The sequence below is a fragment of the Protobothrops mucrosquamatus genome, unplaced genomic scaffold, assembly GCF_001527695.2.
Source record: "Protobothrops mucrosquamatus isolate PMUCROS unplaced genomic scaffold, P.Mucros_1.0 scaffold1897, whole genome shotgun sequence".
Lineage (NCBI taxonomy): Eukaryota > Metazoa > Chordata > Lepidosauria > Squamata > Viperidae > Protobothrops > Protobothrops mucrosquamatus.
Window position 1 is genome coordinate 301,456 of NW_015388023.1, and position 20,016 is coordinate 321,471.

Consider the following 20,016-nt stretch of genomic DNA (forward strand, 5'->3'; position numbering starts at 1 on the left):
CAGGGTGCCGTCGGCCAAGCAATGTCGGCTGGCGACCCCCAGGGGGAGGGCCTTCTCTGTGGGTGCCCCTGCCCTCTGGAACGAACTACCCCCCGAGATCCGGATTATTCCGGATCTCCTTACTTTCCGCCGCGCCCTCAAGACATGGCTTTTCCAACAAGCGGGCCTGGCCTAGGGAGGATTTTTAAATTGGGTTTTTAGAAATTTTAATTATCACAACACAAAAATTTTGGTTTTAATTTGGTTTTATTCGGTGGGGTGTGTGGGTCTTTCTTTGTTTTAATAATGTTGTGAGCCGCCCTGAGTCCTTCGGGAGAAGGGCGGGATACAAATTGGAATAATAAAAATAAAATAAATAAGTGGAAGGGAGGCGAATTTGGGGTGGAGCAGAAAACATGGGGGTAAGGCGTTAGGAAATAAGCACCAAGGTACATGGTGCCTTGCGAGGGATTCCCGAGTGTTCCGCAATTGTTTTTCCTCTCTCCTCTGCACGAGAAAAATTTTTGCGGCGTAAATCTGAAATGAGTCCCTGGGGAGGGCGGGGCCTTGCTCTGCGCCTGCGCTCTTCACACGCCTCCTGCAGGGCACATTCGGTAAAGTTCGTGCAAGCTGCCGCCAAGCAGCATATTTTCCACAAACAAGTGAGGTGGGAAGGAGCGGAGCAGGGGGGGGAGGAAGGCAACGCCGTGGGGGGGGGAGGAAGGCGACGCCGCGTACCACCAGCCAGGTGGTCGCGTACCACAAGTGGTACGTGTACCACCGGTTGACAAGCCCTGTTGTAATGGACTGTTTGCAGTCTATTTGGTTGCTGAGAGCACACACTGTGTTTTCTCAGGCATTGTATTTTCTCAGTGGCAGCTCCTGCCCTTATTTGGGTAGATGGAACTCCACCTGCCCTTATGGATTCTTCTTAACTTTAGTCCTCCCCTTTGATTATACTGATGAAAGTCACCTTACAAGGAGTTCCTGCTCTCATACAGTTCTAAAACAGTGGTGGGATTCAGCCAGTTCACACCACTTCGGCTGAACCGGTAGCTAATTTTTTGTTGCCCAGGCCCAGAATGGACTTCCGGAAGTGGCATCCACACACAGAGAACCGGTTGTTCGCCTATTTGAATCCCACCACTGTTCTAAAGTCAATGAAACTATTGAGCCTTCCTGTCAATCAAAGTAATGATGTGTTTTTATTAACATCATCCCACAAACTGCCATTTGTTTTTGGCTGGGGTTACACCATACCTTGAACAACAAATTAGTCAGCCATAATTTTGCCTAGCATGCCCATACATCGGGCAAATCAGAAAGCTGGCTTGAATAAATCATGGTTACAGACAAATCGATACAGATCTGCTCTGTGAATCTTAGTAATTCCAGACTATGTCCCACACTAGATTTTACAACAGTAATAAAAAAATAGAAAGCAGCACTAATATAAAATGGTTGTTTTTCTGAAGATCGAATAAAGTGTAGGGCAGGGGTAGGCAACCTCGGCTCTTTTATGACTCCTGGACTTCAACTCCCAGAATTCCTGAGTCAGCTATGCTGACTCAGGAATTCTGGGAGTTGAAGTCCACGAGTCATAAAAGAGCCGAGGTTGCCTACCCCTGGTGTAGGGGAAGAGACTCCCGTTACTATGACACCAGGGACGCTTTCGGCTTTCCTGTTCTCGCAAGAATTGGCAATCCCGCGAGAAGGGACGAGGGGGAGTAACCTCTCAGTAGCTCCCGGTCCCATCCTCTACAATCAAACTCGCGCTTTCACTAAAAGTTCCTCCTTGCCGGCTTACTCTTCTCCAAAAGCCAATGAGAGTTTGGCACAGTATTGTACCGCAGTACTGGGATTAAATCAGTGACCCACATCGCCCGATTTCATATTCGCAGCGGGCTGCTAACTGCCTACCAACGCTATACGTTGCCTTGCGCACGAGCATTTTCCTAAAAAAAAAAAGTGGTTTTTCGCAGTTTCCGACACCCCTTCGCATTTTAGCAATCCTCTAAATGCCTTGGCCTCCGTTCCCATACTTCCAGCAATGCTAACGGCCGACGATCCTGGGTAGAGAAGCCGGCCGATGCAATCCAAAGCAACTGGAGCAGGGGTTCTCAACCTTGGCAACTTTAAAGACTTGTGGACTTCAACTCCCAGAATTCCTCAGCCAGCAAAGCTGGCTGAGGAATTCTGGGAGTTGAAGTCCACAAGTCTTAAAGTTGCCAAGGTTGAGAACCCCTGAACTGGAGTGTTGGGGACAGAGGCTGTCCTGGTAAATCGACAGCCTTGCCAAAGGCTCGGTTCTCTCTTGCCAGGTGGCTGGGCCACTCCAGCGACATAAGTAAATATCTCGCAATTGTGGGGACATCGACGCAGGCTAAAAGACCAAACCAAAAAGAACAGCGCGTGTGGCTGGAAGGCAACTCCAAGACCCTCCATCCTTGCTTCATTGGCCAAGGGCCGAGACTAAGCGTTTATTCCGCGCCCTCTCCCTTGGCGGCTCTGATTTCCCCGCTCGCCCTTTGCCTTCACTTGGAGGGGGGGGGCGAGCTCGCGAAGCGATGAGGCCCACCTCCGCCACCGATGTATCTTCCGCTTGCGCGCAACGGGCGGAGAAACCCAGCCCGGGCGCTGAGGTCGCGTCGGCTGCCGCAAGGGTTGCCGGTCCATAGGCTTGCGGGCGGGCGGGCGGTCCGGAGCCCGGACGTAAGATGGCGGCGGCGTTGACGGGGGTGTGGAGGAGGAGGAGGAGGGGAAGACGGAGGCCGGGGGGGTGGCTCTTGTGGCTGTCGCGAGGCTCGGGCTGTGGAGGCGGCGGGCGGTTGTGCCCGAGCTCCCAGGACGGGTAGAGGGAAGAGGGCTCGGGGCTGGCAGGACTCCGGGCTGGGGCCAGGCCGCCATGGGCTCCCAGTTGCTGCAGATCCTGCGCCAGGGCGTGTGGGCGGCTTTGAGCGGCGGCTGGTACCAAGACCCGCACCAGGGCGCCGGGGTCAACGCGTTGCACCTCTACCTGTGGCTCTTCCTGCTTGGCTTCCCTTTCACGTTATACATGGTGAGTGAGGGAGCCGGCCTGACACATTCCCCCCACCCCCCCCGGCCGGGAGAGAAGGAGGGGAAGGGGGCTTTTCGGGCTTCAGCCTCGCCTTCAGGTTGGGGGGCTACTGCCTTTGCCACGCGCGGAGCGTTCCCACTCAGGTTGGGCTGGAGAGCCGCCTGGAGACCACCGTCGCCGCTCTCCCGCTGCTGCTTTTAACTCTTTATTTTGGAGGCGGAGGGCGTCGGAATAAAGGGCCGTTGCCTGCTTGTTCGGGTTAAACGCTAAGCTATTAAACTGGGGAAGAAAAGGAGTCCACAACCGACCTCGGCTACTTAAAAAAAACACAAATAGAAAAAGGTTCTCGTGGCGTGACCTCTCTCCTGTCGTTTGAAGCGGATCCGTGGCTTTTTTTTGGCCTCCTCGTAGGCTATGGATTCCCCCCCCCCACAGGAAATGCTTTGTGTGGAAACCAATGTTCCTTTTGCATGTAAAGCTGAATGGGGGGGGGGGGAGCAATCTTACACGTGGGGTGTTTTGATGAGAGTCCGCGTCCTCCAAATCCAGGATTGGCTGCAGCTTGTCCCACATACATAGTTGTTGAGCGTGTAGTTGTGAAGGACCAAGGATAAATAACTACTAAGGCTTAGGCAGGAGTCGGTCCGAAAGTACTGAAACAACAGCTGGGGAGGGAGGGAAGTGTTGCTGCTAATGTTCCCCAATTGGACATGCATCCCTGTCTGTAGTGGGATAAGTAATGCTCTCTCTCTCTCTCTCTTTTTTTTTAATAGAAATCCTATAGCTGGAGGTGCAATTAAATGATCATCAGATGCTCTTCCCAGTGCTTATTTTATTTTTTATTGATGCTGATGTATAATGTTAATTTAATAGTTATTGTCTTGATTGGAGGGATGACAGAAGGCCACGTATTTCGGTAAAAACTTGAAGTCTTTGTCTGTACTGATTCAGAAAGCATACACTGTGGATGAAAAACTGCACAACTTCGATAGACTACAGCGTATATTTCTACTACAGTATGGTTTAAGCTACATTTGCGTTCTGTGGATTAATAAATGAGCTGATGAAGAGAGAGAATGAGATTCTTTCTCTTGCTGTAAACAAATAAAATCACTGTAACTTAAGCCCAGCCAGGTCATGTTATGGGAAAGCTACGAAATATTTCTTAGAATCACTTTTTAAATATTTTTTTCTATGCATTTATTGCAATATCACTGATATTGGCCTACTGAAATCTAGATGTTGGTAGCCATAAACTGCTAATGGCATAAACAATTATACAAATATTTTTGATAATTTGATTTCAGAAATGAATAATGAGCTGAAGAATTAATAGAACAGAATTGGGAAATGAACATGCTAAATACTATTCCTGGCTCATTCCCCTTACCAAATTCAGTTCTGTCTAATGTAGGGGAAACTTTTTTGTGTGAGTATGGTGTTGCCATGACAACCAGACATTATTGCACTTTATTCCTTGGAAATTCTAGTAAACATAAAATACCAGGGAAAAGCTGACTTGTGAAAGATTTATGTTTTTCATCAAATAAGACTCTAGAGAGAATTGTGCATGAGGTTGCAACTAGAAGAATAAAATGAGGAGGGCACACTACACAAACATCTTACAGTACAGTACTTTCTTGAAATTTCTTCCTCTCCAATCTCTCTGTGGGGAGGGGGAGGAAGCAAGTGATTTCTATAGACAATCTCATTTGCCTGATTTTTTCCTGCAGCCAGTGTGATCACATTGCTTTCAATGTGTAAAAGAGCACTTCTGCACTTGTTCTCTTAAAATCCCACTCCAGTCTCCACTCTGCGATGGAAGGAGGGTGGCTTTGTGTGCTTGGGCCTTCCAGTGGATGAGGTTGCATTGCCCCTCACAGACCAGGTACACAGTCTGGGGGTCCTCTTAGATGTGTGGTTAAGAGGGCTATTGCACCATTCCTGGACCAGGAGGCTCTGGTCACTATTGCTCGTTCCTTTGTGACCTCCGGTCATAATTTTTGCAATGTGCTGTACATTGGGCCGCCTTTGAAGAGCAGTCAGAAGCTTCAACTGGTACAGAATGCAGTTGCATGGGTAGTAAATGGTGTCGGATACTTGGCATATGTAACACCCCTACTTCTTGAGCTGCATTGGTTGCCAGTGTGTTTCTAGGTGCAATTTAAGATGTTGGTTGTCACCTTTAAAGTCCTTCATGGCTTGAGACCAGGCTATACAAGGGACCATCTTCTCCCAGTTGTTTTTACCTGTCCAATCTTGTCCAGCAGAATGGGCATGCTTTGAGTCTAGTTACCCAAGGAATATCTGCTGGCAGGAACTAGGAGAATGCCTTTTTTTCTGTAGTGCCTATGCTCTGGAATATTGTCCCTTAAGACATTTGGTCTTGATCTTGTTGACTTTTCATAAGTCCTTGAAGATCTAGTTATGTGGCTGGGCTAGGGTCCTGAGTTTCTTAAGGTTCCCATTTCCTGGTTATCATTTTCAGATTATAATTTTCATGGCTGAAAATTATGGCTTCTGTCTTAAGATAGTCATACATATAATTCTTTGTAATATCTGCTCCTTAATACAAAAGCAAAAAGATGATAAATAGATCTTCAGGGAAGGAAATAATTCTTGGATAGGCTTGAATTAACTGGAAAGGCCAACAATCTTGTAGTGAACATAGGTTGGATAGTCACACCTCAAATCACAATTGACTCTTTATGAATTGCACATTTTGCCATGGGTATAAGGTATATACTAAATAGTAGTGTTGTGGTTATCTCATTCTTTGGTTTCAAAGTACTATTTATTCCAAGCTTTCTGACTTTGGACCAGTAGAACAATTACACATAATAGCAATATTTATTTAGAGTTTGGGAAAAGAGATTATTTTAGGATGTGGCTTTTAACTATGCACAGGAGTAATTAACTTCAAAATTATGAATTAAATTTAATGCAGTGATACCTCGGTACTCATTTTTAATTGGTTTCAGGAGGTGTGCTGAGTACCGAAAATGATGAGTACCAAACAACTTTTTCCCATAAGAAATAACGTAATAGTTACAAGAAAACCAACATTGACAAATTTAGCTTATGTGTTGAGTAACAAAACAATGATGTCAAAATGTGTTGAGTATCAAATTCAATGAGTTTCAAAGCAGCTGAGTACCAAAATACTGCTGTACTTCGTTCAAATATTAGGCATCTATTATGGCATACATTTTGATTGATGAATGTAGGTTACCTATAACCTGGGGCCAAAGCTTGGTTATAAAACTCTTTCACTCTATCAAATAGTGCAAATTTTCTTTGCTTTTGTAGAGAAATCTTATAATTTTCTAATTAAATTACAAAATAGATAAGGCTACCTATTGAGCATATAGTTTGTTTATTTTGTCTGATGTAGTTCTTCCCCCTTTTGAGAGGAAGCTAATATGTATTCCAGGAATTGTTTCACCATTGCTTAAATACTCACATCTAGCATTATAGATTTTGTATTAAGCAGGAGATTAAATTAGAGAAACAAAGTCCTTTTAAATGATGATCATGTATGACTTGATCATTTCTGTGTCAAAATAGTTTCTATGTTGGAAATCTGTGAAATGAGATTAGCACTGCCAACTGTTGTATTATAAAGCAAATGTTTGTTCCAAATCAAAAGGTCCTATATAAAGATGTATAGTAACAGAAATGTTAAATTAATTTCTGATTTGGCTATCTTAGATGCCAGGTGTAGGCTCAGACATTCTGTGCTCATTCCTCCCTTTTTGCTATTTTTGGCTGTTCATGTAGCACAAAATAAGTGAGCATCAAAGGAGATAATCACATTAGCAACCTGGAATATTTACAACAGAAATATCTAAACAAATATATTTAGGCTTTTTGGATGTGATTTTCTTTCACTGCTGCATCAACAGTTGCTTGTCTGCCACTTCCAAATATAGTACATTGAAAACCTTTTTAGCCTTGAAAAGGTACAATTTTGCACATATATGTGAAGATATATTATAAACTCACAACAAAGAAGAAAATAGATTGCCCCATTAGAATTGTGTTTGGGTCTGGATAATTTTTTCAGATACTCCTGTTATAACGATGGAAGCTTTGCTGTGAATTCTATGCATAAAATGGCAGCTTAGATCTTGCCTTTTTAGTCAATATGTTAATACTATCTTCAACTACCTTTTGGATAGAACATAAATTTTGTTCAGAAACGGTGGCCCTTATTGTGCAATTAAGATTAAAATCTTGTCAGTTTCATGTAAGTTCTTGACTTGATATAACCGTGCACCATATCACATATGCATAGGGAAAATTGAATATGCTTTACATTCTGATGCAGACAGGAAGCGAGTTGGCAAGAAATGAGAGGAAATCATAGTATAAATCTTGGAAAATATAAAATGCTAAGAAGTTTAACAAAGAGAAATATTTATCAATGTAGCTTGTTTTGTAACTTGACATACAATGTAGGTTGACATGCAATGAAAAAATAAACATTGCTAGGTTAGGTGGAGGGTCAGTTTAAATATTTTGTTTGCAACAAGTGCCTCGTCAGCTGCTTCTGGGTACCCGTAGGCATAACACAATAGTAATGGTATAACTAATGTATGAGTCATCCAGTCGAGATAGGCGGATGTAGAAAATAAATATTCAGATGTGTAGTATTTAGGGAAATTTTGCTCAGGAGCAGAGAGCTTCTGTTGATAAAGAATGGTAAATGCAACTGTCAGTGGCTGACTGAAATTCTGTTATGATTATTGAAAATGATCGCCAATTACCTAGTGAATTTTCTCTTGACTTTTTTTGGAACAATTGCGCTTTGATTTCATTGGATAAAACTGGGGTCATTTTAGGTTATACATTTTGGAACTGCTGTGATGGGCAGTCCTCACCTTAAAGTCCAAGTGGCTTGTTTGGCATGAATTGCTTTTCACCAACTCTGGGTGGTACAGCATCTGCATCTTCTTTCTAGCTAGAGATAATCTTGCTGCAGACTGGTGCAGTACATTATTAAATGTGAGGCTATATTTGAAGACTCCTTGAAAACCTCTTTACGCAATAAGACATTTAGATTAATAACAGGAACTAATTTCTTTTACGGATCTTAAAATGGCCATTTATTTTGGAGTGTAATTTAAAGTGCTGATCTTGACCTTTAAAACATTATAGAGCATATAAGCCCATAAATCAACTTTTTTCTCTATTAAGCTATCAGATCTGTGGACACTACTATATTTGAACTTTTTAAATGTTGGTTTCGATTGGCTACTTTGGATTTTATTCTCCTAATTAATGTATTCTTGTTTCTCAATTACAATTTCAAACCTCATTCATTCACAGAATATTGTATATCATTTCTCTCTTTCAGGAATTATACATTTTTTTCTACTTAGCAATCTGTAACATTTTTTTCTTGATGAAGGAATTGGTCTACTTAAATTTAGGAAAGTTTTGACAATTTAGACATTTGAGTTGAGGTATTCTCTTGAGGATTAATTGACATTAGTAAATTAGAATATCATCTGCATCTTTTCATATAATTCATCACCTATTTTCCTGGCTAGAGGTAGCCTGATTAGTCTTCCATGTTCTGTTTGGCTTAGAATATAACATTTCATGTGGGATATGCCTGTGAAAATAGTTCTGAAGCTGCAAATTCTGTGGCTGCAAGTGTTGTGATTACTTGTTTCAGTTTTGAAGGAACTTGCTTTCAAATTATTGCACTTCACATTTTTAGTCCTTTCATTTAAAGCTTAACTGATTTGCAGTTATCCTTCTAAATTCATTTGTCCATAACTTGAGAATGGAAGAAGTCTCTGTTCATTATGTGGAAAAAAAATAATTTAACATGTGGAAACAGCTAGCATTGTCAATGCCAGTGTCTTAAGCTTGTTTTGTCCTCCTACAGCATTGGTACAAACTTTGGCTTCTTTTCAATAACTAGTTAAAGTACTTATTGCATGAGCATTAAAAAAAGGTTTTAGAGATTTAAAATTAAATCTGGTTGATGTAGTTTTATATTTTGATTTTGGGTAGCTTAATTGGATTAAATTTTGAATTTTGGTGGCTTCCTGCATTGTCCAGAAAGTCCACTGAGGTAAAAATATATTAATTTCTAAACCAAATTGTGATGATTTTGGATTAGCCTTATCTTCCTAATATTTTATATTCTTAGTTGGATGAGGCAAAACATCCCTCTTTAGAGTTAATGCTGGTTCATTCTCCATAACATTATTTTACATGTGTTAATAATTCAAACTGTGATGACATTGTACCTGGTTTCTTGGAACAGAATTATTCTCAAAGTGTACACGTTCCTATTAGTTTCTTGGAGCACTACTTTAAAAAGGCTTTCCGTATTATTGAAGATAGGATATTTTAAGTTATTCTTGTCAAAATATAAGCTCAGTGTTACTTTTGAATTGGAATATACCATCTGACTATTGATTAATGAACTTGTAATTAGTCAACTACCTCACACAATTTTCTTTTGGCATTAATGTTTGATATAGATGGAACTGTGCCTCATTCACAAATATTGGGTTATGGTGCGTATTTTTATCTAATTTTCTCTTCCTGTCATTTTGAAACTGCAGTCTTCCTTTCTTAACTTTTCTTTGGGTAAGAATTCAACAAATCTAGTAATAATCTTACTCCAGCACTGATTACGTGCTTGGACAATTTCATATTATTTGCCCCTCAATTTTTTTCTTCTGCCTTATCAGTCTTTTACACTTGTTCTTCTGTGTTTTTCCTTATTTTAGAGTGGCTTCTACTTAAAGACTCCTTGATGTTTATCAAGAAGGGGTATTTATTGTAAATGGGCTTCATTTATCCAAAGACCATTCCCTACAAAAATATCAACAATTGGCCGCCATTACTTTTTTTGAATATTTTGTTGCCTCTCTTTCCTATTGTAAAGTTTGTCAAAAATCTCTCTCTTTAGCCTCTCTATATCAATTTTTTCTTGTATATATGTTTAATTTCATAGTATTCTTAATCACTGCTTGCTCATAATTCATAACAATTTCTCACTAGAGGATACATAAAGACTTACCTTTCCTTTTTCAAGTTAATGGCTCTTCTACTCCAGTGCATAGTCCAGAAGCATTCTTTAAGGACTTGTCATAAAGCATACATCTGAAGTGGCTTAAATATTTTTTTCTGATTTTAGGGTATTTGTATTATTGCTGCTATGAAAAAAATTCTGCTGAAAGAATATTCATTATTGTTTCTGCACCATCAGTTATGTTTATGAGCATTCTAAGATGTGTTCATTAATATAACTGAAGGACTTGCAGCATTAAGTAAGTAGACCTCTGTGGAATTGAGGCAGTTGGGTACTGTAGTGTTTTTTCATTACCATGGTGCTTCAGGTTGAGCAAGTAAGCTTGAGCCAGTTTGACAAGGCACAATTTCTTCAAAAAGAAATTATAAGGTGTCACTTTTCCCAAAAAAGTGTTATGATACCATGAATTCTAGAATACATTGAATTAATAATATGACAAATGGGTTAAATGATTAATTGCAAATATTAAAATACTAATTTTTACTCCAATAAAAAGGTGGCCCTCACTGTAAATCTTAATAAAAAGTGTGCTCTCTTAAATTCTAGAAACAACTCAAACAATAAGAAGTACTTAATAGAATTGTCAGAATTACGCTTGTTTTTCAGAGTTCTGATTCCCACAACATGTGCAGAAGAAATATAAATAGAAGCATCAATAATTTTTACTAATTTTTAAAGCAAAGATAGTGATATTCCTTTTTTTTTCACTTGCCCATTTACTTACCCATGCAGATAATTAAGTTTGCAATAGAAGACATTTTATCTAAATTGATATATAATAATTCTGACATGTAAAAAATAAAAAACCCATCGATTTATATATTAGAGGTCAAGAATGGTGAGGAAAAAGCTAATAAATTCAGAACAGTAATTGATGTTTGAGTAGAATAGTGATGGAGATGATATGTAATATAAAACATATACCTATAAAATAGAATCATTTTTCAAAAATACTTTTAAATAACCTTTTCATTATTAATTGATACTAGATGAAGAGTGCAAATATAGATAATTCAGCAGTTCACTAATATCTAATGCCTAATGCCCATATCCTTGCCAAATAGGTACTATTTTTAAGTTAGAGCTTAAAGTACTCAGTGATTTAATTTACTACAGTTTCTACTCTTCAAAGCTAATACACATTGGAAGCAGTCAGGGCTCTTAACAGCCATTATTAAAACAAGCTTGTCTGGATCTTGTGATTGGCTGATAGGACAAAAATTAAATACCGTACCATTCTGTTGGTCAAAGAAATGTAGAAGGCCAAAATTGTGTTCAAGATTTTTCCAGCTGGAGAGTTCATTAGAATTTCATAACCTGTGCGCTTTTATTTGTACATAAAGCTCTCTATCCTCTACTTGCCTTTAAGTCAGATAGATTATTCTGATTGACCACATGAACCCGTCTCTCAGGTAGTAGACTCATGCATGACATTTGATTATTCACATATATAACATATTCATTCCCATGCTAATAACTGAAGGTAAAATGTCCTGTTTTCACTCAGGAATGGGTGAGAGTCCAGAGAGTAAAGATACAGTCTTTTGGGCAGGACAGTTGGCACATACTCAGCTGTAGCAATTGTTATTTTATTAAATTTATTTGCCGCCCATCTCACAGTTTCAGGCGACTCTTATTTTATAACTATAAAAACAGATTAATATAAATGTAATATAATATAAAGTTAAAAAAAAACACCTGAGTTTGGAGTGGAGAGGTGGTGATGCCTTCTCTATTACTGTACCAACCACCTCCAGCCAGCAGCTTCTACTTCAGGACTCTAAGCCAACTGACATAGCCACGTTTTCAGGCTTTTCCTAGTTTGAGGCTAAAAGAGAGGGGACAGATCTCACCTCCTTTAAAAAGGTGGGGGCCGTGCAAGAAAAGGCTCTTCTCCTGGATCCCGCCAGCCAAAATTGGTGCAGACTGGATAGAAGCATGTATATGAGTATGGTGGATGTTATGCCCTGCAGGTGTGTTGAACATTAGTTTGGGAGACATCTACCATAAAAACGGCTTTGTTATTTCTTAATAGCTAGCTGGTGATTTGGACTTTGCGGTCCTTTTGCTTCCTTGCTGCATATGCTGTAGCTGAATTGTGGTTTTCAGCATCTTAAAGCATATTGAAAAGCTTTTACTTTCTCAAATTTCTCTTTCAATTACATTTTAAATCAGTCTTCCGCTTTTGAGAATGTCCTGTTTGAGGTTAGTCACGAATATGTTGGCCTTTCTTAATAGTTCACTATTTAAATAAGATTTGATGGCATTGTGCTCAGTTTCTATTCAGTAATAACAAATATGTTGACTTAGGATTAGGACCTCATTTATGATCAGTTCCATAACCAGCATGGTACAGACTCTTAGATGATTGTTGCATTTCATCTGTTTGGTTATCATTACATTTTTGTGTGATTGGATGGCTGCATTTGTCCAGCCTGCATAAGAGTAACTGAATATTAGTATAATCCTTTTTCCTTTCATTTTCCAGCTCGGTATCATTTTTAAAAAGAGTCCTTAACAATTAATGCCCTTTTCCAGAGAAAACATAAACTCACAATTTAGACATAGGTCTAGACATAACTTATGCTTCTTTTCATGTATAATGTATATTTATATTATTAACTATATTTTAATTACTGCCTGAATATATTGTACTTGACAAGTTGTGAATACTCTTAACCAGATTCAAAGTGTATATAACTAAATGTTTGAAAATAATTTCCCTAGTTTCCTCCTTGTAGCTAATTCTTTTTTTTCTTTTTCAAAAGGCTCTTCCTTCTTCCATGTTGATAGTAGCAATTTACTGCCCAGTGATAGCAGCTCTCTTCATTGTTCTGAAGATGATAAACTACCGTCTTCACAGAGCACTTGATGAAGGTGAGATTGTGGAGAGAAATGCCAGTGAGCATATGGACAGGAGTGCAAAAGCAGAGCAGAATAACTCTTCTACCAAGAGACGGGACAGTAACGGACCCAGGTAAGATAGCTTCAGTGTGACCGGTTTTGGTCACTATTTATATTCTGGTAACTATTTATTTTCTGAGATGATTTTTTAAAAAGTTTTTATTTTTTTATCCTGCCTTTATTATTTTTATAAATAACTCAAGACGGGTAACATAACTAATGTTCCCTCCTCCTCCTATTTTCCTCACAACAGTCCAGTGAGGGAGTTGGGTTAAGAAAGAGTGACTGGCCCAAAGTTACCTAGCTGGCTTTCATGCCTAAAGTGGGACTAGAATTCATAATCTCCTGGTTTCTAGTCTTAACTATTGGACCTAATTAATGATTCATTCCTTCTTGTAGGCAACAAGACTTGTTTTGTCATGTTATGGCCTACCTGCCACTGTGTACTCATAGCTACAGATTATCTATCTGCTGACTTTATTTCGAAGCCATTCTGTACAAAAGATAAGCAGATTGGTCCAGGTTCAGCCTAAACCAGTGATGGCGAACCTTTTAGAGACCGAGTGCCCAAACTGCAAACAAAAACCCACTTATGCATTGTCGGGTGCCGGGTGGGTGTGGCCCATTGGATGGGTGTGGCTGCGGTGGTAACAGCAGACTGGGTGGGACTAAAAAGTTNAATCAATCAATTCCAACTTTGCAAGATGTTTTTTTTCCTGCAAGAAGTTGAAATTGACTGATTGATTGAACCTCTTTTTTTTGTACATGGCGGTGGAGGCCTAAAGCGAAAAGGTTTTATAAAACCCAGCTGAAGGCCTAGGACTGGGGCGACGGCGCGCGTGCCCACAGAGAGGGCTCTGAGTGCCGCCTCTGGCACCCGTGCCCTAGGTTCGCCACCACTGGCCTAAACAGAGATTCAGACTTTCCCTTGGAACAAATTTGTATTAAAAGTTTCGTCCTCATTTTAATTTTCTGCTGAAGGACATTGTGGCCCTCATAATAACTTTTCTTATTCCCATGATTCAAGTTGGGTAAGGGAGAAACTGACATCCTTATTTCTCTTTTCATTATTCAGTGCTTATAGCAGTTGTTCCTTGCTTTTAGTTAGCCTCCAGAACACAAAGCATGATCACTCGTGCTTGGTCAGCTCACAGAAGGACTTATGCAATGTATTCTATATAGGTCTGCCCCTGAAGAGCATAAATAAACTACAATTGTTGAAGAATGTGGCGACACAGGCAAATATGAGCATTCCTCATTTTGCACATATTACATCTTTGTTCTATAGCCTGTATTAGCTTTTGGTAAAAAAAAAAAAAGTGCTGGTTGTTATCTAAAAACTCTTTATGGCATGAAACCAAGATATTTGAAGGACCACTTCTCAGTGATTGTTTCTGCCTGCTCTATTAATCTGCTTGCAGGGACATGCTTTGGGTCCAGTCAATTAAAAAATGTCATTGGGGAGGGGAGGAGAGGAGTAGGGGGCAGGGGAGGAGCAGTATTTTTACAGTTGTAGTGCCTTTGGAATACCTTACCACATGAAATTAGCATGCCCTGCTGGCATTCTAGAAAGTATTTAAGATTTGTTGGCTTATGTGTGAGGATTGGTAGTTAGTGAGACTTGGTTCATTATTTTTATTTCAGTGTTCTATTCTTGGCTGCTGTTTCTTATTTATGTATTTAGTTGGTTTATTTATATTGATGAATTTTATATTTTGTTTGCTACCTGGAATCACTTTGGCAATAGTGTGGCTATAAATTAAAATGAATAAATAAATTCCAGTTTGTACAAACTGAAAATAGAACAGAACAAAAGAATTATAAAATAATTCTTGCTCTCCTTGCATTTCAATAAGCTCTTAAAAAGTGTCTCTGTCCCCAGGTCCTGGTTTAAAGTGGGTGATGGGTCCTGTGTGGGTCCCCCCCCCCAAATAATCACTGATTTTTCCTGGACTTTTAATGAAGTTTGTGTTTTTATTGTGCATCTTATAAACTACTGAGTTATAGAAGATTGGATTACTATTCTGGCTTGTGTTCTTCAAAGTTCTTGTTCAGTATCTATTCAATTATAAATGTCCTATTCCAACTGTTGAAAGTAGTAGAAAATGATACGCAGAATTGTATCAATTGCTTATTGAGCTAAAATCATTATGTGTTATTGTGGGTTGCATTATGCTTACATTTGCGGTCTTCATAAGAATATATTCACCCTGGATCTATTATATAGCCCAGAGTTTAAAGAGTAACACTTGAAAACCCAAGATTTTCAAACAGGTCCCTTCATTTTTCAGCATGAATGACTTTTGCCACAAAAAGTGCCTGTAGTGAGTGTGTTGGAAACTTTTTACTTTTTTATTCGTCTCAGTCCCAGCAACTGATTTCCTGCTGAGGGTACAGAGAATGTTAGTAGCCTTAGGAACATTAATGCCTACTCAGCGGCTGCTTAAAAGTACCCATGAGATTTTGATTGGTGGATTCTAAAGCATGACAGTTAAGTGGGTACATAGCTGGCTCAGAAAAATCATATGAAGGATTCATCATCAACAGGAGAAGAGTATCAAACAGAGAGCCATATGGTTCAGTCCTCTGTTCTTATGTATTCATTAGTGCAGATTATAACAAATGTGTGGGATAGCTAATAACCAACAACAATCTTGATAGGTTAGAGAAACGAACTGAAAGTAATGGAAGGAAATTGAATATAGAAAACAGCAAAGTTGTACATCTGAAAAGCAAAAATCAAATGCAGCAATATAGCACAGAGGTTGTTTGGCGTGGCAATAGTGCAGTACAGTACTTGAGAAAAAGACTTTGGAGTAGTAGTTGAATGCTACTGATAATGAGTCAGCAGGATGATGCGATTGCAAAAATAAAGACAAAATTTTAAGGGCTTTAAAGGTCATAACCAATATCTTAAAGCCGCTGGGTGAGATCATCCGTCACCGTGGAGTGAGATCATCAATATGCTGATGATACTCGCTGTGCTTAGAGGCTCTTAGGGGCTGGATGGGAAGCAATGGGCTGAAACTGAACCCTGGCAAGACTGAGTGGCTCTGGGTTTGGGGTTCTTTGGTCCATAAAAAATTGCTATCTTTGTTCTTGGACAGGATGGTACTGTCCCAAACACACCCAATGTGTAATCTAGGGATTCTCCTGGATTCACAATCCTGCTCGAGGAGGATGTGGCAGTTATGGCCAGGAGAGCCTTTGCCCACCTGCAGGTTGTGCATCAGTTATGTCCTTTCTTGGGCCAACAATCCCTACCCATAGTCACTTATGCCCTAGTTACCTCCCATCTTGACTATTGCAATGCACTCTACATGGATTGTAGGGCTGCCCTTGAAAAGCATCCGGAAGCTGCAGTTGGTTCAATATGCAGCGACCTGCATGGTTTTTGCATACCTAGGTGTGCACATGTATTATCTCTCATGCGGGAGCTTCATTGGCTGCCAATTTGCTTCTGGCTACAATTTAGGGCGCTGTTTGTCACCTTTAAAGCCCTTCACGGCTTGGGACCGGGTTATCTGAAGGACCATCTCTTGCCTGTTACATCTAGTAGAGTGGGGAGGCAAGGAATGTTGCGGGTCCCCTCCTCTAAGAAGATACATCTGGCAGGACCCAGAAGAAGTGCCTTCTCCATGATGGCTTCCTCTCTTTGGAATAAGGAGGCCTACAGAAATTAAACTTGCCCGCACTCTGACATTCTTTCTTAAGGCCCTGAAGATCTGGGGAACCCAGAGTGGGATAGAGCCCATCAAATGGCTCAGTCAACTGTGTGTTGTCCCCAGGGATAGGGTGGGAGGGTTATTGTTTTTTGTTTTTTATTTTCTATACTGTGTTTTTACTGCTTGTAAGCCACCCAGAGTCACTGTGAATGAGTAGGTGGCCATAAACCAGGGGTCTTCAAACTTGGCCCCTTTATGACTTGTGGACTTCAACTCCTAGAATTCTCAGCCAGGCACGCTGGCTGAGGAATTCTGGGAGTTGAAGTCCACAAGTCATAAAAGGGCCAAGTTTGAAGATCCCTGCCATAAACAAACAAACAAACAAACAAAATTGCACTCAGCAGACCAGTTGCCAGTGAAGTTTGTGGAAAAAAGTGTAATATGGGCCATTCTAGGGGCCCCAAAGACAACTCTCACTGCCACACTTTGCACCAGCTGAAGCTCCCAAATGGATTTCAAGGGTAAGCCCCAGGTAGAGTGCATCGCAGTTGTCCAGACAAGAGATGACCAGAGTTTGAATAACCAAGTGCAGGGAGTCATGATTCAGGAAAGGTTGCAGGTAGTGCATAAATTAGAGCTGTGCAAAAGATGTCCTAGTCATGTCTGTCATCTGCTCTTTGAGCAGGAGATGTGAGTCCAGGAGATGGTTGACTTGTGGTCTCCTCTTCTGGAGCAACTGCTTGGAATATTGTGAGTGATCTCAAGTCCTCTTCTTGTCCCAAGAGGAATTAGGAAGAGCCTGTCTGTTTCCTCAGTCTTCATTCTGCCACATTTGTTTGCTCTGTTTTTAACACAGACATTTTCAGTTGGCCATTTCTTCCCCAGAAATGCCTATCCTCATCTTCCAATCCATCTTTTCTGAAGATTCAACATATAGGTTGAATAAATAAGGGGAGAGTACATTGTTCTACTGTGCTATGGCTTCTTGACTTGTATATACGGTTTTGACGAGGACAATTAGATGTTCTGGGATTCCCATTTTTCTGAGCATGATCAACACGATCAGAGGCTTTTCTATATAATCAATGAAGCAAGTATCTTCTTTTTAGTGTTCTTTGGCCTTCTCAGTTATCCAGTCTGCATTAGCAAATAATATCTCAGGTTTCTTGACCTTTTCTAAAGCCAGTTTGAACATCTGACATCTCCTTTTCCAGGTAGGGCTCTGCATTGGATGCTCCTAAGTGTTATTTTGCTAGCAATTAAGGATATAGTATGATAGTTTACATACTCTGTTAACTCTACTTTGGTATTTTTAATTTTTTTATTTATTAAATTTATATGCTGCCCATTTCATTGATGAGCAACTTTGGGTGACTTACAACATCATAAATACAGATATGTAAACAAAATTAAAACACCAAATACTAAAAGTTAACAACAACAACAACAACAACAACAACAACAGAAGATGGGAACCAAATAGAGTGGAGCTGGGATCTTCCTCTTAGTCTATTAACCATCTCCAGAGTAGGACCCTCCTATTGGAGCCCCAAGCCAATCGGCAGAGCCAGATTTCCAGGCCTTTTCAGAAAGCCAAGAGTATGATGGTGGATCTCAAACAGCACAATGTTCCAGAGTGAGGGAGCCACAGCAGAAAAGGCTCTTCTCCTGTCTATTGGCCACTGTATCATTCTCCAGTCTGGTTAGAACCTTTACTGATTCTTTTTCTGTCGCTATCCATATTGATGTGGCTTATTTCACCAGTTCCTGTAGCCTTCCAACTTGGTAATGACTGAAGTGCTGATCTTACTTCATCTTTTAAAATTAGAGGTTCTTGTATGTAAGGAATATCTTCTAAGGTATCTTGGATGTTTATATCTCTACTATACAGTGTTTTAGTATACACCTTTTCTTTAGCATATCTATTTAGAATCTTATGAATTCACAGATCCTTTGCACTCTTTTTAGACTCTGTCATCTTGGGGGCATTTTTATGAAGAGTAACTTGGGTAAAAAATAGTATAACAGTATAAAAAAGTTTATTCTTATTTGGCCATAGAGGAGATTGAACAACTCTTTTGCTATTTTGCTAATTGAAGATTTTGGATTGCAACATTGCATTTTGTGCATTTTCAGTATATGAACTGAGTATTAATAATACTGGCAATTGTAGAAGCTTCAAATATATCCTTTGGTGTAATTTGACATAGATAACTAAAATAATACTTTAAACGTTAAAAATTCTTTATCTTTTAGTGATCCAGGGGGAGGGATTGAGATGTCAGAGTTTATTCGAGAAGCCACACCTCCAGTAGGATGCAGTTCTCGAAATTCTTTTGCTGGCCTAGATCTAAATAACCAGGTAAGAACTGTTTGGGGGACACATGCCTTTTTTTAGTTAAGTTCAGCCGAAATATGAGCCAAATAACAGTACCCTTTAAAGCAGTGGTTCTCAACCTGTGGGTTGGGACCCCATTTGGGGTCGATCGACCATTTCACAGGGGTCGCCAAGCAAGGCTGTCCGCCATTTGTTTTGTCCGCCATTTTTTTCCCCTTTTCCGGCAGGTGCCTTACCTCCCTTGGGCTGGGCCAGCTGGTGGTCGGCCTGCTCCGTCTCTGCTGCTTGCCAGCTACGCCTCAGCTGGCGCAGGGGGCGGAACCACGCATGCACGGCGCTCCCGGGCAGGGAAAGTCCTCGACTTACGACTGGTTGGGTAGTCCTCGACTTACGACCGGTTTAGTCCTTGACTTACGACCGGTTTAGTCCTCGACTTACGACTGGTTGGGGTCGCGGCATTAAAAAGGTTGAGAACCACTGCTTTAAAGTTCATGGTTATTTTTATTTTATCCTCATTTGTTTTAGTTTATTGAGAATCTGTTGCTTTGTTTGCTTTTTGTCAACTTCCAGGATTTTAAACTATTGTCTACTGCAAGATCATACATTGGTTAAATTCTTCCAAAATGTTTTTTTTTTATTTACATAATTTGTTGAAGTTATTCTGACAATGAAATAGTTATTGTTGTTGCTATTCTTTGTAGTTGTTTAACACTGGGCTGATTGGATTCTTTGAATCATTTTATGTTCACGTATTTGGATGTCTGTAGGTATTTCTAATTGCAATTATTTTATGCATTATTGTTATGAGTGCTATTAATTCACATTATTTGAAATTGCAAATTACATTTTATGAGAGGAGCATAAATAGCACCATGATTTAGGAGAAAAAAAGCAATTCTATGATTAATTGTTGTTCACAAAATATTTTTTTTTAAAAAAAGCTTAAAAGTACCATTCCTGTTCTATTAATAAAGGAGATTTCAGGTATTTACTCCAGTTATCCCAATTTTGC

General features: G+C 40.0%; 1 protein-coding gene across 1 annotated transcript in view; it reads left to right on the forward strand.

The window, feature by feature from the left end:
- Window positions 1-2,884: 2,884 nt before the first annotated feature.
- The window catches only part of PCNX1 (pecanex 1), a 93,754-nt gene continuing 76,622 nt past the window's right edge, over window positions 2,885-20,016 (forward strand). Inside the window, exons 1-3 of the mRNA XM_015823519.1 lie at window positions 2,885-3,037; window positions 12,866-13,074; window positions 18,923-19,028. Coding sequence (XP_015679005.1) covers window positions 2,885-3,037; window positions 12,866-13,074; window positions 18,923-19,028 — 468 coding nt within the window. The remainder of the gene's footprint in view (window positions 3,038-12,865; window positions 13,075-18,922; window positions 19,029-20,016) is intronic.